This window comes from Mesoplodon bidens (genome assembly GCF_964165515.1).
Source record: "Mesoplodon bidens genome assembly, chromosome: 13".
Lineage (NCBI taxonomy): Eukaryota > Metazoa > Chordata > Mammalia > Artiodactyla > Ziphiidae > Mesoplodon > Mesoplodon bidens.
Window position 1 is genome coordinate 12,445,780 of NC_138169.1, and position 24,040 is coordinate 12,469,819.

At 45.7% G+C, this 24,040-nt stretch overlaps 1 protein-coding gene across 1 annotated transcript in view; it reads left to right on the forward strand.

Moving 5' to 3' along the window:
- NOS1 (nitric oxide synthase 1) overlaps nt 1–24,040 on the forward strand; it is a gene marked incomplete at its 5' end in the record, with an annotated part of 98,104 nt that overhangs the window by 41,282 nt on the left and 32,782 nt on the right. The window contains 11 exon segments of the mRNA XM_081252114.1: nt 793–934; nt 3,503–3,642; nt 5,845–6,019; nt 9,126–9,227; nt 10,822–11,016; nt 11,432–11,517; nt 13,812–13,956; nt 18,975–19,079; nt 19,616–19,674; nt 20,768–20,869; nt 23,573–23,689. Coding sequence (XP_081108240.1) covers nt 793–934; nt 3,503–3,642; nt 5,845–6,019; nt 9,126–9,227; nt 10,822–11,016; nt 11,432–11,517; nt 13,812–13,956; nt 18,975–19,079; nt 19,616–19,674; nt 20,768–20,869; nt 23,573–23,689 — 1,368 coding nt within the window.

Here is a 24,040-nt window from a genome sequence, read left to right on the forward strand (position 1 = left end):
TTGGTCCGTGGATGGAACTGATGAGTCCAGGTAACAGGAGCTCCTGGCAGGAGATAATATCAAACCACTTCGTGAAAAAATTACCCTCCTTTCCATTTGTTTCAGTCCTTCTGATGGTACCAAAGAGGATAAGGCATCATTATAACAGCTCTCCAAAACGCTGATTTCCCTTTTAACAAAAAGGGAGCAGGGCTCCAGTGAGGTGCCTTCCATAGGCAACCACATCTTTCTGCAATTTAATAACAGTACACGGTCTCACAGTTGCCTATTTAGGTGGGCAAGGCCAGGGGCGATCTTCAGTTTTCTTTCAAAGTAAACAAATACGAGTACAAATGGAAGTTGATTTCTTATTAATCGTAAATCTGTAGACTTTGCTGTGGTACAGGAGGTGAGCAAATGGGACAATAAATAGTGATGGTGGTAAAAGAAAGACTAAAACTGGGAATCAGTGGTGAGCTCTCGAAAGGAAAGAGGATCTGATGTTTTTTTCCCTGAGGATTACCTGCTGCAAAAGAACTTTCTGGAAAACTGGCCCAAGTCAAGATTGTTTGGAAGTCTCCAGTTAGAGGTGCATTCTCTTTCCTTCAGTGAGCTGGCACCAGGCCTCCTATCCTCCACCCTTCCTCACCCAGCGGTCCAGTGGAGAGACAGGGCAAGGTCCCTCCCCTTCCAACAGCTGCACCGTGGGCCCTGAGCCTTATGCACTCATTGGCCTGGACGACACTTTTTCCACTATGTCCCCAAAGTGCAAGCCCAGCCCTGGTGCCAAACGTCCCCCTCTCTCCGCCACAGATCTGCCATCACCATATTTCCCCAGAGGACCGACGGCAAGCATGACTTTCGAGTCTGGAACTCCCAGCTCATCCGCTATGCTGGCTACAAGCAGCCCGACGGCTCCATCCTGGGGGATCCAGCCAGCGTGCAGTTCACAGAGGTGCGTGCCCCCACTCCTCCCCCAGCTGGTCTCTCATCCTCCCAAACTGTCTTTATCCACAGACTTTTCTTAGTTTAATATTATCGTAGGGAGAGTGGTCGGTGTGGTACAGCTTACTCATCTCCAGAGCTCCTGCTCTGTCTGCCTCTAGTCCTGCTGGTTCTGCTACAGCTGGTCATTTGGTCATTTTCAGGCCATTACCTTGCCCGACCCTCATGATGGGAACTATTGCCCCATTTCACAGATGAGTAGACTGAGTCTCACCAAGGCCAAACACATTATCCAAGGCTACTAAAGGAGCAGAGGAAAAGCTAGAAGTATAGCTCCAGTCTCCTGCCTTCCCCTGGGAGGAGAGGAACTGACATGTGGAAGCCATGTCTGACATCATCTTTTCTGAGTTGGGTAATATGTCAGACTCATACCCTTCATTCATTCATTCATTTCCTTGTACAACATTTCTCCCTACCCAACCCCCCTCTGGACAGACTGGACTCTCCAGTACCACCACGGTTGCTGGCAGCCCAAGTCAGTTCATAAAAGCCACTAGGAACATGAATACCACCTTCTCCCCATCCAGGGCTCCTTCTAGGTGGCGATGTGGGCGGATAGCACAGGTAAGGCCTGGAAGCTTCCACAAGCTATGCCCACAGGAGACATAATAGGCAGAGCCCATGCCTGGAATATCTCACGCACACAGACCTGGTACCTCCTTTATTTGTCACCCACTCAGCCGCCATTCTGCTTTATCTTCGTCCTTTCCTCAAACCCCCCTCAAACTCCACCCCACGAGGGAGCTGCTTAGGCCAAGGGCCAGCCCACACCCTCATCACTGCTGACTTCATTTGCAAGTGGCTTTTCTTTTTAAAATATTACTATCCTGGGGAGGGGGCTATAACCAGGGCGACCAGGAGTCAGACCTGTGTCTTTTAGCCTCAGCCGGACTCTCTGCTCCACTTGGCTGACCTCTAACTGTATACTTGGCTGACCTTGTCCTTGTGGCCGCCGGAACAGAAACACCATGGCCTCTCCCTCTCCTTCTGTCTCCAGAAACCTCACTGACACAACATGTTCTAAACCCACGCTTCTGTGCTTCCTCTGTCTACTAACCCAGCAGAAAGAGTCACCCCAAACATAACCACAGAATTGTAACTTTCAAAACCCCTCACCCAGTACGGCAGCCACTGGCTGCATGTAGCTAGTGACCACTTGAAATGTGGCGAGTCCAAACTGAGACATGCCCTAAGTGTAAATAACACGGTCTCGGAGACAGGGAACAAAAAAAGAGTGGAAAAGATCTCATTAGTAATTTGTATCTTGATTACCTATTGAAAAATAATATTGTGGATAATATCGGGCTAATCTATTTCTATTTATTAATAAATTAATACATTTTATTGTATTAATAAGTATAGTTAATTTTATGTTAAACATCTTTAAATATATTAATATTAATAATTTATTTAATAATTTATTATTAAACAGTTGGTGTTTAATTATGTTATATATTATAAATTTTTATATTTTATTGGATTAATAAATGAATTGCATATTTAATTTTAATGTCAAATATACTATTAATATATTATTACTATTAATATATGCCATATATATTATATATATGCCATATATAATACTATATTAATACATAATGATATTAATATTTGATATAGTAATGCTTTTAGTACAGTATTAATAAATTACTGTTACTATAATTAATTACTGTTACTATAATTAATATCGTGCTATAATTCTTTTTTTTTTTTTTTTTTTTGCGGTACGCGGGCCTCTCACTATTGTGGCCTCTCCCGTTGCGGGGCACAGGCTCCGGACGTGCAGGTTCAGCGGGCATGGCTCACGGGCCTAGCCACTCCGCGGCATGCGGGATTTTCCCGGATCGGGGCACGAACACGTGTCCCCTGCATCAGCAGGCGGACTCTCAACCACTGTGCTACCAGGGAAGCCCCATCATTATTTAATTTAATTTAATATTATTGAAATTAAAACTTTTTTAAATGATATATTATTTTCACCAGGTTTTGCTCTGGGTTTTTTTAATTTTTAAAATGTGGCTGGTAGAAAATTTTAAATTACTATGTGGCTCGCTTTATATTTTGATAGGATAGCTGCTCTAACAGATGCATTTTATGTGGTCCTTCTGAGAGATCTGCCCTCATCAAATCTGGTAGATTTTCTTCATGTCTTAGGCACCGGATGCAAACACTTCCGGAGCAAGTGCGTAGGCGTGCCCAGCACTGTGCCAGGGCACCACAGATGCAAGAGTCAGTTCAGCCCTTGCTCCCAGAGTTCCCAGTTGGCAGGGAAGACCTGGAAAACATAACCAAGTGAGGGGCTGGAGGACACGTTTGCTTTCTGTCCTGTGGGACCACAGAAAGTTATACTAGTTACCTGATGATGTCAGGGAGAACTTCATAAAGAAAGTGGCCGTGACCCAGAGCCTCCAGGGGGGCTGCTGGCGGGCTTGCACTGGGGCCTCTGCCCCTCCCCCCATTGCTGTTGTGTCTGGAGGGTCTGGGGCATGGTGTCCTGACCTGGCGGATCTGGTTGCAGATCTGCATCCAGCAGGGCTGGAAACCCCCAAGAAGCCGCTTCGATGTCCTGCCACTCCTGCTCCAGGCCAACGGCAATGACCCTGAGCTCTTCCAGATTCCTCCAGAGCTGGTGCTGGAAGTGCCCATCAGGCACCCCAAGTAAGAGGGACTGGCATGGGGTGGGTGAGGGTGGGTGGATTTACCCAGTGCCCCTCTCTACCCAACCCTGCACCCCCCGCTCTCTCTCCAGCCCAGACAGAGGCTGAAAGGGGGTCTTGGTTCCTACCCTCATCATGGGGCCAGGGCAAGGTGAGCTCCCTCAACATCAATAATTCCTTCTTCACCAGCCCAGGGACCACCATCTTTTCTGAATCAAAATCTCCCTCCTTGTAAGTCAGATAGAGAAAGACAAATACTGTATGATATCACTTCTATGTAGACTCTAAAAAATACAACAAACTAGTGAATATAACAAAAAAGAAGCAGACTCACAGATATAGAGAATAAACTAGTGGTTACCAGAGGGAAGAGGGGCAATATAGGGGTAGGGGATTAAGACGTACAAACTATTATGTATAAAATAAATAAACCTCAAGGAGATACAGTAAAACATAGGGAAGATAGCCAGTATTTTATAATAACTATAAATGGAGTATAACCTTTAAAAATTGTGAATCACTATATTGTACACCTGTAACTTATATAATATTGTACATCAACTATACTTCAGTTAAAAAAAAATCTCCCTCCTTACCCCACTCCTAAGCCATCAACCTGGACCTGCCCTTTTTCCAACCCTAAGGGCTGAAAGAGCAGAAGCACCTCCTGTGTCGTTGTGGGCACAAATTTTAAATAGAGGGAGCCATTTAAAACTCTATGTGACCTGACGCAGCTCAAGGTCAAAAGCAATTTGGGGCTGGGATGGGGCTATGAGGGCTGTGGCCAGCAGCACAAATAGAATTTACACTTTTCGAGAGTAAAGAAACTCCACAGTAAGACCCTGGCCTCAGGGGCAAAATTGATGGGGGGAAGCACCAAAAAAAAAAAAAACCAATCATCAAGATAAATAGTATTTTAATGTAATATTTTTAAATAAAAATTAACTTTTTAAATATATCAAAACTTTAAACAAAGACCAGGTCAGGGCTGAAATTAGGGGGAAGCAAGTGAGGCGAGTTAGGGCAAGGTGGGAGCCTGTCTTTATTTAAAGTTGTTTTTTGGGTTTTTTTTGCGATACTCCCGCCTCTTACTGTTGTGGCCTCTCCTGTTGCGGAGCACAGGCTCCCGATGCGCAGGCTCAGCAGCTGTGGCTCACGGGTCCAGCCGCTACGTGGCATGTGGGATCTTCCAGGACCGGGGCACAAACCCGTGTCCCCTGCATCGGCAGGCGGACTCCCAACCACTGCGCCTCCAGGGAAGCCCTATTTAAAGTTTTGATATTTTGTTTGTCATGGATTTTTTTTGCATTAATTTTGATTTTTTTAAAAAACATTGAATTAATTTAGAATATTGTGTAAATAAGTTAATAGTATTGATCTTGATCCCTGGGTTTGTTGGTGCCCCCTTAAATTTTGCACCCAAGGCTAGTGCCTTACTTGCCTCACCCTAGTCCAGGCCCTGGAGAGGGAGCAAGTGTCCTGAGGCTCCTGACACTGCCCAATATCTGGGAACTTACCCAGTCTCCCTGGTGAAACTTGACCTTCATTCATTCATTCATTCGATACTGTTTAGTATTCCCAGTCTGGGCCAGGCATTGTGCTGGGTTTTGTAGATGACTTGGTCCCCACCTCCACGGTGCTTTCAGTCTCAAGGAGGTGATCAGTTACCCAAATAACCACTTAATTCCAATAAAATGCTGCAAAATAAATTTTATGGTACCTAGAGGCATAAAGCTTCCTGACCCAACCCAGATCAGGCATAAGGGAAGGCTTCCCAGAGTCAATAGCATTTTAGCTGAGAATGAAAGGAGGGTAAGAGCTGAACAGGCACAGAAGGGAAAGAGAAGGAAGGAACTGCCGTGCAAAGGTCCTGAGGTCAGAAGGAACTCAGCAATGCTCACTTTCTCCTAGACTCACCTTCAGGGTGGGTTTAGTAGATAAACAGCAGCCCAAGGCAATTGTTCCCAGGCCTGGATGTCCATCCAAATCACCTGGGAAGCATGTTAAAGTGCATATTCTCAGGCCCCAGCTGTGGAAGCTGTGATCCCACAGGTCTGACATGAGCCCAGGAATTAGATTCTGGCATAGTAAGTCCCAGTCAGTCACTGGCATTTCAGCATCCCCAGACTAAGGATATCCCGCCTGTGTGTCTTCCCATGAGGCTCCTGCCCCATGGTGATCTGGGCTGTGTTTCTCTCTGCAGGTTTGAATGGTTCAAGGACCTTGGGCTGAAGTGGTACGGCCTCCCCGCTGTGTCAAACATGCTCCTGGAGATCGGCGGCCTGGAGTTCAGTGCCTGTCCCTTCAGCGGCTGGTACATGGGCACAGAGATTGGCGTCCGCGACTACTGTGACAGCTCCCGATACAACATCCTGGAGGTGAAGCCCCTTCTTGGTCATCATGATGCAGAAGCAGAAGGCAAAGGGGATGGGCTCAACTGTCCTTTCCCACAGCTGAGCTTTGGGGCTTGGAAACTAGAAGAGGTTAAAACAGAATCTGCAATTCTGGGGATGCCCCCTGGCCTTTGTGAAGCCTTCCGTGGCATTAAGAGTACGTGTACTACAAAAAAAAAAGAAGAGTACGTGTACTATGTGCTCCAAGCACTTTGCATGTATTAGGTGCTCTTTTAATCCTTACCACAACCTCCAGGTGTGATAATTCCCCTTTCACAGATGAGGAAACTGAGGCCTTTGGGAGGGTTAAAATGACGATGAGCTCAAGATCATACAGCTAGGGAGTGGCAGAGCTGGGATGTGAACCCAGTCTGGCTTTTTTTTCTTCCCCTCACCCCGCCAGTCTGGCTTTATGATCCGAGTTCATAAGCATTCTACTGCACTGCCTGTCAGTGTCAAGCCTTGTTAGAGGTTTTGAGAACGACCCATGAACATGGGACATTTTTGGTCTCTTTTATTAAAAAAACAAGGCTTGACAGTGATTCCCCACCATGTACATTTCTGGGTGGAGGTTCTGATTCTCTCCAGGGCTGAGTCATCCTGATCTACAAAAGAGTGCTGGGGCGGACTGCTCCCTGGAGCTCCACTTTGGTGAAAGCATCAGGATTGCTGTGGTTTTGTCAGCAAATGTTGTTTGTAACCACAGTCTGCTGTGATTGGCCTTGTTTCAAAAGAGAACACTGAGAAACAGAGAAGTTAAGTGCTGAGCCTACATCACGCAGTAAATAAAGCACAGGGCAAAATTTGAACTCGGAAATAAGCGTTAGGTTTATATTATTAAAATCCATGGGTGTTCACCTGGGTGGACCTTAAGGGCATTATGCTAAGTGAGATAAATCAGACAGAGAAAGACAAATACTACATGATCTCACGTATGTGTGGAATCTAAAAAAGCCAAACTCCCCAAAACAGAGAGTAGAGTGGTGATTACCAGGGGCTGGGGAGGCGGGGCAGGAGAACTGGGGAAGATGTGGTGGAAGTGTACAAACCTGCAACTAGCAGATAAATAATTCCTGGAGATTTAATGCACAGCATAGTGATTATACTCAACAATGATACTGTTGTAAATTTCAGAGTTGCTAAGAGGCTAGATCTTAATTGTTCTCACCACAAAAAAGAAATGGTAATTATTTGATTGGATAAAGGTGTTAACTAACCCTACAGCGGTAATCATATTGCAATATATAAATGTATCAAACCAATATCTCTCACACCTGAAATACACATAACGTTAGATGTCAATTTTATCTCAATTTAAAAAAATTCCATGGGTGCTGGCCTGGAAAACAGAACCAGGGGTCCTCAGCCTCGCCACACACTGGAATTACCTAGGGAGTTTTATTATGCTGGGGTCCCACTCCCCAGAATTTGGATGAAAGTGCTCCAGGGTGGAGCCCAGGCACCAGTATTTTTCAAAGCTCCCCAGAAGATTCTACTGGGAAGCCACTGATTTATACAAACTCCTGGCAGGAAAGGAAAAAAACATTTCCAGGCAATTTCCAGAAATGTGGCTCAAGTCATATTTGGGAATTTTTAAAGTCATATATATATATATATATATTTGCACTTTCTTGCAACTAATTTCTATTCTTTTAACCAAAATAATGCTGTAGAAGTAACAATAGCAACATGACTGGCTGTACACACTCTCTTCTTTTATAAAATAACTCAAGTTTTATATGTATTTATGTAAAGCAGCGAATTTCTTACTCTCTGTGTTTGTATCATCACTAAAAGACCCCAAACAGACCCTAACACCTCAGCCTCAAAAGAGTAAATTAATGTCTGCTATTGTGATCCCTGCTTACGTTTCGAGTAGTCACTGGGTAACTTAAATGAGACACGCTTCCACCCCAGCCTTCCAGTTCTAACTGCCATTATGTACAAATGTTGACATCTGGGGCTGGGAAGCGATTTACCCAAACTTGAGAAATTGTCACTTTCTAACCCCATAATGAGACCTAGGTTCCCACAAGTGACTAGAATTGACAGAGGAAGTGAGAAGCCAGGCTCTAATTAATGGATTTGCTATTGGGTCTTCCCTCCTCCTGACATCAGCTTAGCTGGAGCTGTAACATAAATGTCAGGAGTTGTTTTCTCCGAGTAGTTTTGCCAAAGGAATCTGCCAGCTGGGGAGCCGCTCCCAGGTCTTGGGCATTACGCATCTCCCTGGGCTCCAGCCCCGAGGCCAACTGGCTCTGTGGCCTGTGAGCAAGTCTCTGCAGCTCTCTGAGCCTCAGTTTCCTCATCTGTCAAGTGGAGTAGGCAGGCATCCCCATGAACTCAAAATACCCATGATCTAGATTCCAGGCAGTGGCCACACTGGAGATGGAACAGGATGGGTGGAGAGCTTTTCTTACTAGAAAGCAGCTCATGTCACTTCCAGACCCACATCTCTCCTTAAAGTCCCCCAAAGACCCTCCTCATCATATTTGGAATAAAATCCTCACTCCTTAGCACATCTAGCATAATCCAGTCCTGCATCTCTCTCTCACCAACTCCCCGTGGCTCCCTACCCTCCAAATACACTGGCCTTCTTTCTGTACCTCAGCGCAAGCCTGATCCCACCCCAGGGTCTTTGCATGCTGTTCTCTCTGCATAGAACATCCCCTCCCAAGATTTACAAATGTCTTGCTTCTTCTCATCATTTGGGACTCACCTGTATGCCACCTCTGCAGTGGTCCTTCCCTGACTATCCTGGTTCAACTCATCCTGCCCCCATATCCCTCTTTATCCCGTTTCCTCACCTTATTTTCTTCCTAGGAATTAGCACTCATCACAGTATTAACTATTTCTCTCCCCCACTAGAAGGTAAGCTCAATAGTAAAAGGTCCAGCCAAGTCCCTCTAGTCTCTTGATGCTACCAGTGTGTCCTCAATTTAAAAAAAAAAAAAATTGAGTAAGTGAATTAGTCTGCATATGAGTTGATGAATTAATTAAGAATTTCATTGGTGACACTAGCCCTGTCCCTCTTTAGTCTGAAATCCAAAGGTGCCCCAGCCTATGAGTCTGTGTTTCCTTCCCCTTTCAGGAAGTGGCCAAGAAGATGAACTTGGACATGAGGAAGACATCCTCCCTGTGGAAGGACCAGGCACTGGTGGAGATCAACATTGCGGTGCTGTACAGCTTCCAGGTAGTGCCAGGGCACACCTCCTGGCTGCCAAGCCTCAAAGGGGAATTAAAACCTTTCAGAGTCTCAGGGCAAAAGGTGAAGAGCCCAGCTCCCAGGAACCGTCCTTGCAGGGATCTGCCTACCAGTGAGGTGTACTTCCCATCATGCATGCCTTCCTCCCCATGATGGATCTTGGGTGGGGACCATTTGAGAAAGAGGCAAAAAGATAAGGGTTTTGTGACTTGTTGCTTATGATTTTTTAGAACTGAAATGACAAACATCTGGGACTTCCCTGGTGGTCCAGTGGTTAAGACCCCACACTTCCACCGCAGGGGGCATGGGTTCCATCCCTGGTAGGGAAACTAAAATCCTGCAGGACGCGTGGCGTGGCCAAAAAAAAAAAAGAAATGGCGAGCATCATCTGTGTCTTGCCACTTCTTAGGCATTCAGACTTTCACCTAACAGAGACAAATACTCATCATCATGATCAGAAGCATAGGTCCCCCAATGCATGTGGCTCTGTGATAAATGCTATTATATACAGTATGATAGCTTTAAAAACTATCGGCTAAACCATGACACTTTTGAGAGCGAATGGGGGACACCACTAATAATTGTAACAGTACAAAGGCATAAGCTGGGATTCTCCCAGGCAAACCAGGAGGCCCACAGAATAGAGGTCACTCTCTGTAGTAGAGACCAGCCCTGTCCTCTGAGGGTGATAGTTTGGGAAACTAGACCCTCATAGACTTACATGGGAGGCGTCCACAGGCAGTAGACTGAACATACCAAATCATGTCTAGACATGAATATAAACCATAGGTCCCCATGTCAGGCATAGGGAGACTGGGTATACTTGGGAATGTGTATCCCAGGGAAGAGACCAGTTGCGATAGGATGAGGGAGAAGGAAGCGCCCTCCCTTCCCTCTCTACCGTGGGGGAGTGAAGTTTTAGGAATTGTTGAAAATGAAGGAGGGTGCTTTGGTGGACTGGTACGAAGACTGGCGAGCCAGAGGCAGCAGAGGTGTGAGTGAGATGAATGACTGGAAGAGAAAAGTGCAGGAAGGGGACAGAGTTTTGTGGGCAGAAAGGGAAGACACTGCCTGGGCAAGGTAAGAATCCAAGCCAGCTGACTACAACGGGCCCTGGGGCTGGGTTACGCGGACATTCAGCCCCCCCAGCTCTGCTGTGATTGACTTGTATTCATTTTCATAAACTCATCCTTATTACTTAAAATTGTTTCTTTTAAGAGGATTTTGTCTCACCATCCTAAGTGGAGAGCCAGTACTATTTGCCATAAATAGAAGAGAATTGTACATTTAAATAAATACATAAACAAATACACGCAGGGAAACAACACAAAGTTGTTGGATTCTAGTTGCCTGAGCTGCTTCTCTCATTAAAAAAATTTTAAAAAAAGAGGAGGAAGGACAGAGGAAGATTGGAGGTGTTTCTCCTGGGTCTCATCAGGATTGAAAGAACAATGCAGAGAATCACCTGCCTAGAATCATCTCCAGGACCAGCCTTTGGGAAACACTGCTCTATGGGCAAGGGAGTCCCGAGATACCCCAGCTGCTCTTTCCTCCTGACTCCTTGTCCCCTCTCCTCCCACAGAGTGACAAAGTGACCATCGTTGACCACCACTCTGCCACCGAGTCCTTCATTAAGCACATGGAGAATGAATACCGCTGCCGGGGAGGCTGCCCCGCTGACTGGGTGTGGATCGTGCCCCCCATGTCTGGCAGCATCACCCCCGTCTTCCACCAAGAGATGCTCAACTACCGACTCACCCCCTCCTTCGAATACCAGGTCCTGCCCCTCCCCGCCTCTCTCGTGCTAAGTCTTCAATATCCGGTGTGTGTGTTATGATTAGAGCACGTCTCAGCTCACACTTGCATTTCGGATGCTCAAGTGTGGCCACCATATTGAACAGCACAGCTCAAGCTGAAAGACGAGTGGAGATGAAATGAGTAGTCCGGGGTCACGAGGAGGGTGTTTGAGAGGGATTCTGAGGGATGAGTGGGAAGGTCTAGCAGGACAGTGCAGGGAGGCTGGACCAGCCACTCTGTGCCAGGACCCCTGTGGTCACCACTGTCAGAATCATTCCCTTCAAGGGCTAAGGGTTGGACCTGGCTGGACAGCCACAAGCCCCCAGGGAGCCCTGAGCATCTCCCAAGAGGAGCCAGGGCCCCTCACTGCAGTGACCATAGTCCTCTCTTCCCAGCCTGACCCTTGGAACACCCACATCTGGAAAGGTACCAACGGGACCCCCACAAAGCGGCGAGCCATTGGCTTCAAGAAGCTGGCAGAGTAAGTCTCCTAAAGTAGGTGGGGATGGGGGATGGATGTGCCCCCGCATTCAGAGAGCCCCAGAAAAGAAGGCTGGAAACATGCTTGCGCCTCTACCCTCTCGTGTGACGTGATTTCTCCATTTTCTCCAACCCCCTCGTGGGATGCAAACATCACCATGACTCTTCTTCCCAACCTCACTTTCCTCCCCTCCACTTTCCTAAATTCTTGTCCTGGAGACAGTGTTGTGTTGATAAACCAGCTCTCCAATTAGTAAAGTTGGCCATAATAATGATAATAGATTTGTAACCTTTGCCAATTTCCGTGGTGTAAATACTCCCACTATGGCCAATTTCAAGCTCTCAACAGGAAGTCACTGAAGCCAGAGTCAGGAGGAGCTGGGACCAGCTGGCTCCAGCCCACCACTGCCTAGAGAGGCCTCTCGCCCAGGGCTGGGTCTCATTTCACTCACTCATTCACTCATTCAGCCAACAAATGGATACTAAGTGCCTACTCGGTGCCCGGCACTGTGCTGGGCTCCAGAGATGCCATGATGAGCCAGATGATGTGGTCCTGCCCTCATGAAGCTCACAGCTACCATCAAGGAACGATTCATGGTGCCATAAAATAGACTTCAGCCAATTTGGGAGGTCAAAAGGGGCTTCCTGCAGGAGATGACAATTGAGCTGAAGAATGAAATGAATAAGACTTCACTGAGAAAAGGAGGGAGGGAAGAGGGTTAGGGACCAAGGCTATTGAAGAGTAATTGTCCTGAAGAACTCGTGGTCAGCCAGGGGACCGGCTGACAAGTGGGGTGGGGTTGACAGATGGTTTAATGGGGATGCCAGCTTTCTGTCTAAAGATAGAGACCTCCCTGACCCACTCAGCAGAGACCCTCTATTGGGAGCTCACTTTTTGGCAGAGGGGCTAGTAGGCACTGAGCTACTTAGTCACTTTCCTCAGCCCCTCGGGTCCAGCTCTCAACAGGTGACTGGTAGGTCTTGCAGGGACTGAAACCTAGATCCTGGATCCACTAATACGGTCCACAGGATCTCTCCCTTCTCTCCCTCCCTCCCCTTTCTCCTTCCACCTAACTTTATATTGCAGCCAAGCAAGAATGCATCAGCAGCCATTCTTTCCCTATCAAGAGCATCACAAATTCGCAGGGACAGCAGCCTTTGGCTTCAGTTCAGTTCAAACTCTCTCTGAGGGAGGAAGGGAGGGAAAAAATCTAAAGAATTAATTGCACTATTAAGTTTGGGGTAGAAACAATGGGAGTTAATTATAGATGCTTTTTTACGATCCGATCATTCAAAGGGAACCCTCCAGGCATCTTTTATTCTCTTCTGTTTCTTCCCCTTTAGCTCCCAGTGCTCTGGCAGCATGGGTGGTTTCCCTGATTCTAAAAAAGTGATGAATTTACCACCGATAATCCCCAGATTGGGGTAACTAGCAATTTGTCTACTCTGAGATTCCTAGTTAGAACAGGGATGCTTGCTCGGAAGGTGAGCCCAGGCATTCATAGATGGGAAGGAAGAAGCACTGGTTCTGAATTCTCCATTTAACTAGAAAGAGCCTCGACTTGACATTCAAACTCCCCAGGGCTTTGGTGGTAGAAGTATGTTTAAAATCCATTCCTTCTTTTGATAGATACATATTTAGTGCCTGTTAAGTATCAGCCTCTGCAAGACCCTGGATGTGCATGGCTGCTTAAACCAGACTTGGTCCTTCCTTTGTGGATTTATGAACCTCTAAAATCCCTTCTAGCTCAATACCTGGTGATTTATTAGTGATTCGTTCTCTCCCTCTCTCTCTCTCCCTCTCCCCCCCCCCTCTCTCTCTCACACACACACACACACACACGCACATACACACACACGCACACACACACGAACATAAGCCCCATGACAGCCATTTCTCTGTGTTTCCATTCCTATAACAATGCCTGGCACATAGCTAGGCACTCAACAAACACTTGATGAATGAACAAATGAGTGAAGGAATGAATGATCATCTTTTGGGGCAATGCTTGGCAAACCAACGTTCTCAAGACTGGGATCAATTAATCAAGTAACAAACTAATGAAACTAACTAACCATGTTAGCTCATGACCAGTTGGTCTGGAGTGACTTAAGAAAGGGATCAATATGGCACCTAAACTTGCGCTTTGAGTATCCCTGAAGCCATCAAAGATTAGGAGAGAAAGTTCCCTCCTATTAAGTTTCATGGATCATGGTTCTTGCCCCAGAGTCCCAGCGTGGCATCCTCCCTCCTTTCTGCATTTCCCATTTTCCTCTCCATCCTCTCCCCTCCAGAGCCGTCAAGTTCTCAGCCAAGCTGATGGGACAGGCCATGGCCAAGAGGGTCAAGGCTACCATCCTGTACGCCACAGAGACGGGCAAATCGCAGGCTTATGCCAAAACCCTGTGTGAGATCTTCAAACATGCCTTTGATGCCAAGGTGGGTAGGGGGCAGTGCCAGCTCTCTGACCCTTCATGGTAAAGTTGGGGAGGGGAGAGAAGGAATTCAGCAAAGAAGAATCCTTTGAGAATGGGTGATAGCACATCTGAAGATGCCCATCAACTCACTCACGCACATTTGCATATATTTCAGGGTACTCTGATGCTTCTCTCCCTGGGAACCCTCCAGGAGTCCAGGAATCATAACCCCCATTCCAAGAGCAAAATATTGGAAAGTTTATGAAAGACAATTCTGGAGTCAGTTTGGGAAGCTCTGCCTTTAATACAATTCAGTGGGTTTCTTTGCTGCAGGAATTCTCAGAGCCTGTAATCTGCATGTACGTGTTATCATTCCCAAAAGAGGAGAGGAGAGAATATAAATGTTTCCCAAAGATGTTTGCTTATGGATCACTTACTTTTTTTTTTTTTATTTCCTTTTCTTCTCTGATTGCTGTGGCTAAAACTTCCAAAACTATGTTGAATAAGAGTGGTGAGAGTGGGCAACCTTGTCTTGTTCCTGATCTTAGTGGAAATGGTTTCAGTTTTTCACCATTGAGGATGATGCTGGCTGTGGGCTTGTCATATATGGCCTTTATTATGTTGAGGAAAGTTCCCTCTATGCCTACTTTCTGCAGGGTTTTTATCATAAATGGGTGTTGAATTTTGTCGAAAGCTTTCTCTGCATGTATTGAGATGATCATATGGTTTTTCTCCTTCAATTTGTTAATATGGTGTATCACGTTGATTGATTTGTGTATATTGAAGAATCCGTGCATTCCTGGAATAAACCCCACTTGATCATGGTGTATGATCCTTTTCATGTGCTGTTGGATTCTGTTTGATAGTATTTTGTTGAGGATTTTTGCATCTATGTTCATCAGTGATATTGGCCTGTAGTTTTCTTTCTTTGTGACATCCTTGTCTGGTTTTGGTATCAAGGTGATGGTGGCCTCATAGAATGAGTTTGGGAGTGTTCCTCCCTCTGCTATATTTTGGAAGAGTTTGAGAAGGATAGGTGTTAGCTCTTCTCTAAATGCTTGATAGAATTCGCCTGTGAAGCCATCTGGTCCTGGGCTTTTGTTTGTTGGAAGATTTTTTATCACAGTTTCAATTTCAGTGCTTGTGATTGGTCTGTTCATATGTTTTATTTCTTCCTGATTCAGTCTTGGCAGGTTGTGCATTTCTAAGAATTTGTCCATTTCTTCCAGGTTGTCCATTTTATTGGCATAGAGTTGCTTATAGTAATCTCTCATGATCTTTTGTATTTCTGCAGTGTCAGTTGTGACTTCTCCTTTTTCATTTCTAATTCTATTGGTTTGAGTCTTCTCCCTTTTTTTCTTGATGAGTCTGGCTAATGGTTTATCAATTTTGTTTATCTTCTCAAAGAACCAGCTTTTAGTTTTATTGATCTTTGCTATCGTTTCCTTCATTTCTTTTTCATTTAGTTCTGATCTGATTTTTATGATTTCTTTCCTTCTGCTAACTTTGGGATGTTTTTGTTCTTCTTTCTCTAATTGCTTTAGGTGCAAGGTTAGGTTGTTTATTTGAGATGTTTCCTGTTTCTTAAGGTGGGATTGTATTGCTATAAACTTCCCTCTTAGAACTGCTTTTGCTGCATCCCATAGGTTTTGGGTCGTCGTGTCTCCATTGTCATTTGTTTCTAGGTATTTTTTAATTTCCTCTTTGATTTCTTCAGTGATCACTTCGTTATTAAGTAGTATATTGTTTAGCCTCCATGTGTTTGTATTTTTTACAGCTCTTTTCCTGTAATTGATATCTAGTCTCATAGCATTGTGGTCGGAAAAGATACTTGATACAATTTCAATCTTCTTAAATTTACCAAGGCTTGATTTGTGACCCAAGATATGATCTATCCTGGAGAATGTTCCATGAGCACTTGAGAAAAATGTGTATTCTGTTGTTTTTGGATGGAATGTCCTATAAATATCAATTAAGTCCATCTTGTTTAATGTATCATTTAAAGCTTGTGTTTCCTTATTTATTTTCATTTTAGTTGATCAGTCCAACTTTGGTGAAAGTGGGGTGTTAAAGTCCCCTACTATGATTGTGTTACTGTCGATTTCTCCTTTTATGGCTGTTAGTATTTGCCTTATGTATTGAGGTGCTCCTATGTTTGGTGCATAAATATTTACAATTGTTATATCTTCTTCTTGGATCGATCCCTTGATCATTATGTAGTGTCCTTCTTTGTCTCTTCTAGTAGTCTTTATTTTAAAGTCTATTTTGTCTGATATGAGAATTGCTACTCCAGCTTTCTTTTGGTTTCCATTTGCATGGAATATCTTTTTCCATCCCCTTACTTTCAGTCTGTATGTGTCTCTAGGTCTGAAGTGGGTCTCTTGTAGACAGCATATATATGGGTCTTGTTTTTGTATCCATTCAGCCAATCTGTGTCTTTTGGTGGGAGCATTTAGTCCATTTACATTTAAGGTAATTATCGATATGTATGTTCCTGTTCCCATTTTCTTAATTGTTTTGGGTTCGTTATTGTAGGTCTTTTCCTTCTGTTGTGTTTCTTGCCTAGAGAAGTTCCTTTAGCATTTGTTGTAAAGCTGGTTTGGTGGTGCTGAACTCTCTCAGCTTTTGCTTGTCTGTAAACGTTTTAATTTCTCCATCAAATCTGAATGAGATCCTTGCTGGGTAGAGTAATCTTGGTTGCAGGTTTTTCTCTTTCATCACTTTAATTATGTCCTGCCACTCCCTTCTGGCTTGTAGAGTTTCTGCTGAGAGATCAGCTGTTATCCTGATGGGGATTCCCTTATGTGTTATTTGTTGTTTTTGCCTTGCTGCTTTTAATATGACTTCTTTGTGTTTAATTTTTGACAGTTTGATTAACATGTGTCTTGGCGTATTTCTCCTTGGATTTATTCTGTATGGGACTCTCTGTGCCTCCTGGACTTGATTAACTATTTCCTTTCCCATATTAGGGAAGTTTTCAACTATAATCTCTTCAAAGATTTTCTCAGTCCCTTTCTTTTTGTCTTCTTCTTCTGGAACCCCTATAATTCGAATGTTGGTGCGTTTAATGTTGTCCCAGAGGTCTCTGAGACTGTCCTCTGTTCTTTTCATTCTTTTTTCTTTATTTTGCTCTGCATCAGTTATTTCCACTATTTTATCTTCCACCTCACTTATCCGTTCTTCTGCCTCAGTTATTCTGCTATTGATCCCATCTAGAGTATTTTTTATTTCATTTATTGTGTTGTTAATCGATGCTTGATTCATCTTTAGTTCTTCTAGGTCCTTGTTAACTGTTTCTTGCATTTTGTCTATTCTATTTCCAAGATTTTGGATCTGGGAAATAGAATCTTGGATCATCTTTACCATCATTATTCTGAATTCTTTTTCAGGTAGACTGCCTATTACCTCTTCATTTGTTAGGTCTGGTGGGTTTTTATCTTGCTCCTTCTCCTGCTGTGTGTTTTTCTGTCTTCTCATTTTGCTTATGTTACTGTGTTTGGGGTCTCCTTTTTGCAGGCTGCAGGTTCGTAGTTCCCGTTGTTTTTGGTGTCTGTCCCCAGTGGCTAAGGTTGGTTTAGTGGGTTGTGTAGGCTTCCTGGTGGAGGGGACTAGTGCCTGTGTTCTGGTGGATGAGGCTGGATCTTGTCTTATGGTGGGCAGGTCCACGTCTGGTGGTGTGTTTTGGGGTGTCTGCGGACTTTTTATGATTTTAGGCCACCTCTCTGCTAATGGGTGGCATTGTGTTCCTGTCTTGCTAGTTGTTTGGCATAGGGTGTCCAGCACTGTAGCTTGCTGGTCGTTGAGTGAAGCTGGGTGCTGGTGTTGAGATGGAGATCTCTGGAAGATTTTCGCCGTTTGATATTATGTGGAGCTGGGAGGTCTCTTGTGGACCAGTGTCCTGAAGTTGGCTCTCCCACCTCAGAGGCACAGCACTGACTCCTGGCTCCTCAATTTGGGATGATTTGTTGTCTATTCATGTATTCCACAGATGCAGGGTACATCAAGTTGATTGTGGAGCTTTAATCCGCTGCTTCTGAGGCTGCTGGGAGAGGTTTCCCTTTCTCTTCTTTGTTCTCACAGCTCCTGGGTCTCAGCTTTGGATTTGGCCCCGCCTCTGCGTGTAGGTCGCCGGAGGGCGTCTGTTCTTCGCTCAGACAGGACAGGGTTAAAGGAGCAGCCTCTTCGGGGACTCTGGCTCACTCAGGCCGGGCGGGAGGGAGGGGCACGGAGTGCGGGGCGAGCCTGCAGCGGCAGAGGCCGGCGTGACGTTGCACCAGCCCGAGGCGCGCCGTGCGTTCTCCCAGGGAAGCCGCCCCTGGATCCCGGGACCCCGGCAGTGGCGGGCTGCACAGGCTCCCGGAAGGGCGGTGTGGACAGTGACCTGCGCTCGCACACAGGCTTCTCGGCGGCGGCAGCAGCAGCCCCAGCGTCCCACGCCCGTCACTGGGCTCCGCGCTTTCAGTCGCCTGGATCACTTACTTTTAAGGAGCATCTCAGGAGACTAGGCTTCCCTGGAACCTACTTTGAGAAATGTTGCTCAAGTAATGCTAAGATATAGGGCAAAACAATCTTTCCCTAAGGCGGGTATCTCAGACCTGTTTGGCCCAGGTCCTCCACACTGCTGGACGGAGGATTAGAAAGGAAGCGGAGCAGACAATTGGTCAAATCCAGCTGGGTCATTCCCAGCCTAAATGTGATCAAGAAGATTCCAGCATCCTTTGGTTGTAAGAAGCCCAGGAGTCTTAATCAAGATCTGTCTTTACTGACAGCCAACCCATTGCCCCAGACTCTCTGTAGTCCTTCAGGCCACAGGTGACCACAGAAAGGTCCCACGCTGCCAACAAGCTATTAGTTCTACCCACTTGAGCCCGTTGAAATAGTGGCACCCAGAACCTTTGGATCTCCTTCCGAAGGAGATGGCTCAGGATGACTCATCTTCTTCCTCCCTCTCTTCTCTTCCCCCATCACTTTGTTCTCTCCTACCCCTTCTCTCTTATCACCTTCTTCCTTCCTCTCCCCACCCCTCACTCTGCCACGTAGGTGATGTCCATGGAAGAATATGACATTGTACACCTGGAACATGAAACTCTGGTCCTGGTGGTTACCAGCACCTTTGGAAATGGAGACCCCCCTGAGAATGGGGAGGTGAGATGAGCTTTTACCTGTTCTAGCACGTCTTTCCATCAGCAGAAAAGAGGGGCATCGTTTACACCTGCTATTCAGTAGCAAATCCTCCAAAGCCTCAAAGCCAGTGACCTCAGTTTGGATCCAAGTTCTGCCAAGATTGGACAGTTCCACGTCTTCAGTCTATGGGTGTCCGCTGACTAGCCGACCCCTAGTGAAAATGCTGTCACCAGAGTGAGCTACCTCTTTGGAATGGATGCTCCAATCAAGAGCTTGGTGTCCCCTGCTCCAGATGAGAGAAGCAGGGACAATATTTTTGTAGAAAGCCACAAAGGGGATTTGTGTGCTGGGGGTGGTGAGGGGAGTCCACACCTGTAGCCCTTTATAAACAGCCCTCTTCCACGTGCAGCATTGCTGCCCAGCCTGAGCCCCTGGCGCCCTGGCCCCCAGGCATCAGGCTCCTCTTTTGCCAGTTAGGTCCCCAGACCCTTTCCCCGACCCCGTTCCAGACTTAATCACGCACGCCTCACATTTTGCTTATCTCTTTCGGCCTCCAGAAATTTGGCTGCGCTTTGATGGAAATGAGGCACCCCAACTCTGTGCACGAGGAAAGGAAGTAAGTGAAAGACCCGCCAGTGTCACATGACACCCTGTGAGGGTAACTGAAAATTGTCTTTTGGCATCTGGGGCTCACATCTGAGTTCTGGGTAGTTTTGTGACCTGAAGTTCATTTGTGACTGATTTTAGCCGGTGGGTGTCTATCGTCCTCTGGGGCGGATTATTTGGTCTTTGGTCACTTCACAGCCCTGTGCCTCAGTTTCTTTTTCCATCACACTGGGTTTATTCCACCTGCATGAACTTTCTAATTTGTAAGAATCAAATTAGAAAACAGATGTCAGCGTCCTATGAAAAGCTGAGCACTATGTAAATATCAGTTCTTATTATGGCCGCCCTTTGGAAACCTACATTCAGAATCAGTGAGTTTCTTTCCCTAGAACTTTTCCATCTGATGGAGTTGCATCCACTAACGTGGAGGCTGACCTCAAAAGATATCTCGGGAATTCCCTGGCTGTCTAGTGGTTAGGACTTGGCATTTTCACTGCTGAGGGCCTGGGATCAATCCCTGGTCAGGAACTATAGGATCCCACAAGCTGTGCAGTGCAGGCCAAAAAAAAAAAAAAAAAAAAAAGGATATCTCATAAGGTGAAAAATGCCTGAGGTCAAAAGATGTTCCTGGTAAAATGGCATCTAACATGGGATTCGGTTCTAAAGATATTTCATAAAGTGACAAACAGCTGTAACCAAAATTACCCTTGAAAAACCCTTAAATGCACCCAAAGTAGAGAACATATGGCATGTGCATACCGAGCTGCCTTTCTGTGAGAACATCTCAGTGTTTCCTCCACCACAGAACAGGTCTTCAGTTGAGCATTGGACGCCATGGCTGGCTGGTGGTTAGAGGCTGTGTTCTGCACAACATCCCTCTTGGTTTTCTTTCAGCCAAGCACACATTGCCAAACTTGTCTACATTCCATATCCAGGGGACAGCTGAGTCCCTGGTGGTCAGCCTGCCTTCTGTGCTCAAGGCCAACATCTTAGTCCTCAGTCTCCCTGCCTCTCTCCTTCCCACCCTATCCTGGTGGCCTCCAGTAGGTCCCCCTCACCCCTCCTTCAGGGAGAGATAGGGCACCATCCATTCTCCCCTCTAGGTACCCGGAACCCTTGCGTTTATTTCCCCGTAAAGGGCCTCCCCTCCCCCGAGGTGACACAGAAGGCCACGGTCTGGCTGCAGCCCCTGACAGCCAGCGCAGGTAGAGCATGTGTGTGCACACGAACGTGTGCACGTGTATGCCTTGCGTTCACGTGTGTGCATGAGTGGTGTGAGCGCTTGTGTGCATGTTGGTAGGTATGTGTGCGCATGCCCAATGCTGCAGCATCCAAGGCCACACCCAGGTCTCAAGGAGACCTGAGTTCTAACCCAGGCTGTGACACTAACATGCTGAGTAACCTTGAGCAAGCTGCTTGACCTCTCTGGGCCTCGTCTTTCTCATCTGCCAAATGGGGAGAAACTACCTCTGCCCCAACCACCTCTGGGAGCTGTTGCAAGGATCGAAGGATAATAACAAAGAGGAACGTATTTGGAAAAACCTCAAGCCTCATACAAACACAAGTGCTGTTATTTTTACCCCACAACCGTCAACCATCCTTCCCACACTAACAACACAGCCACCCCCTGATATGTTACAGGACTTATTTAGAGAAGTGACTCAATGTGAGACTATTTTAGGGCAGCAAATACACTTACATATATTTAGAACTTTCCTGATGCTGGTGCGAAAACTTTGAAGAACATCCAGCTTAGAAACCCTGCTGCCAGAATGTGCAATTTCTTTTTTTATCCTTTGCACTCAGATTTGTGTGTTGAGTTTTTGTGTTTTGTGTTTTGATTTGAGAGTTTTATGGAGTTTTTTAGTTTGGGGGGTTATTTTGTTTTGTTGCTCTTGGAGCCATTTTTGGTTTGGATTGGTTTGGTTTGGTTTGGTTTTTGCCTTATCTGAGAACAAGACTTACCACTTTTAAAGGAAAACTGGAAAACCATTCATGGTTTTGTTTTTTTTAAATCTCGAGGCTCCTGAGCCTCTGATGCTGAGGTCCCAATGACATCTTTCTTCCCCTTTGAAACAGCTTCATAAGAAATCCAATCTCTGGGCTTCCCTGGTGGCTCAGTGGTTGAGAGTCTGCCTGCTGATGCAGGGGACACGGGTTCGTGCCCCGGTCCAGGAAGATCCCACATGCCACGGAGCGACTGGGTCCGTGAGCCATGGCCTCTGAGCCTGTGCATTCGGAGCCTGTGCTCCACAACGGGAGAGGCCACAACAGTGAGAGGCCCGCGTACTGCAAAAAAAAAAAGAGAAATCCAGTCTCTTTTCAGGCTGTGTCAGTGCTGAACATTTTTCAGTTTACTTGAAATGTGAAATGTGAGAGACCCTTGAAATGTCTAAAGACCAAAACTTTATTGAAAGAGAATGTTGTAATGGTTACCAGTGGGGAGAGGGAAGGGGGAGGTGAAGATAGGGATAGGGGATTAAGAGGTACAAACTATTATGTATAAAATAAGCTACAATGTTATATTGTACAACACAGGGAATATAGTCAATATTTTATAATAATTATAAATGGCATATATAACATTAAAAAATTGTGAACCACTATATTACACACCTGTAACTTAATTTCGTATGTCAACTCTACTTCAATTTTTAAAAATGGAAAAGAAATTTTAAAAAGAAAGAGAATGTTGAATGGGGTAGTCCTGCACCATCCACTAAACCTTGCTACGGGCACATAAATGTTCTATATCTGTACCATCCTGTACGGCAGCCGTTAGCCACGCATGGCTGTTGAGCACTTGACACGAGGCTAGTGCACGTGGGGAACAGAATGGTTCATTGTATTGAATTTGAATGAATTTAACTTAAACTAGCCACACACAGCCAATGGCTACCGTAGTAGACAGCACGAGTGTCGTTCTTGGCTACTCAGTGTGAGGAGAGGAGACCAGCAGCATCTCCTGTTAGAAATGCAGAATCTGAGGCCCTACCCTGGACCTAGTGAATTTGGATGTGCTGCTTAACAAGATCTCAGAAGGATTCCTGTACTCATTAAAATTTGGTTGTGACCACCTAGAGGGGTGGGATAGGGAGGGTGGGAGGGAGGGAGACACAAGAGGGAAGAGATATGGGAACATATGTATATGTATAACTGAGTCACTTTGTTATAAAGCAGAAACTAACACACCATTGTAAAGCAATTATACTCCAATAAAGATGTAAAAAAAAAAAGGACATTCTAGAAGCTTAATTCAAAGACTGCATTGTGTGTGCATGTGTATTCAAAAAAAAACTGATCATGTTATCAAAAAAAAAAATTGGGGAAGCAAGGAAACGTGGTCTGATGGGTTAAGGAATGGACTGTTCTTTCTATTCTTTCTTTCAAGTGTGGTCCGGTTTTTTTTTTCCAGTTTTAATATTTTTTTTCAGTTTTAATATTTTTTAATCGAAGTCTAGTTGATTTACAATGTTGTGTTAATTTCTGCTATACAGCAAAGTGATTCAGTTATGCATATATATACATGATTTTTCATATTCTTTTCCATTATAGTTTATCATAGGATATGGAATATAGCTCTCTGTGCTGATACAGTAGGACCTTGTGGTTTATCAATTCCATATATAAAAGCTTACATCTGGTCCCCCCAACCTCCCACTCCATCCCTCTCCCCCACCCCCTCCCCTGGGCAACCACCAACAAGCATCAAATGATGTCTAGGTGTCATTTTTGGCAGGCAAGGGTGAGTTGATACATTCTAGACAAAGCCATAGGTGTGTTATAGTCTCACTCAAGACCCAAAGGAAGGCCCTAGAACCAGGACTGGTGATTTGGAGAGCCATCGGGTGTTGACCCCAGGAGGGGGCTCCAAGCCAGAGCTCACAGACTCTCTTTCATCTTGGCAGGAGCTACAAGGTTCGTTTCAACAGTGTTTCCTCCTACTCCGACTCCCGCAAATCATCGGGCGATGGGCCAGACCTCAGAGATAACTTTGAGAGCGCGGGACCCCTGGCGAATGTGAGGTGAGCGAGGGGGAGGGGCCCAGGGTGTCAGGGACGACGAAGGCTCTCGCGGAGCTGGACTGAATTACAAAGTGGGCTCTTTCTTGGGGGCCGGGGGGGGGTCTCCCTTCCGTGTCTGTTTATCCCTCGAATAACCAGCTGCACTCTGGCTCTTTGGGGGCATCCTCCCCCCATTAAAGCACACTACCTGGACCCCTCCTGTGACCTCTTCCCATCACACTACTTCAGAGCCCCTGTCACCCAAGTTTCGCCCCATCACACAAATGTCACATCATTTGTGCTGAAGGATGTTAGTTCCCCACACGTCACTCAGCGAGCTCCCTTTGTAAGTGCCGTTACTGGAGAATGAAC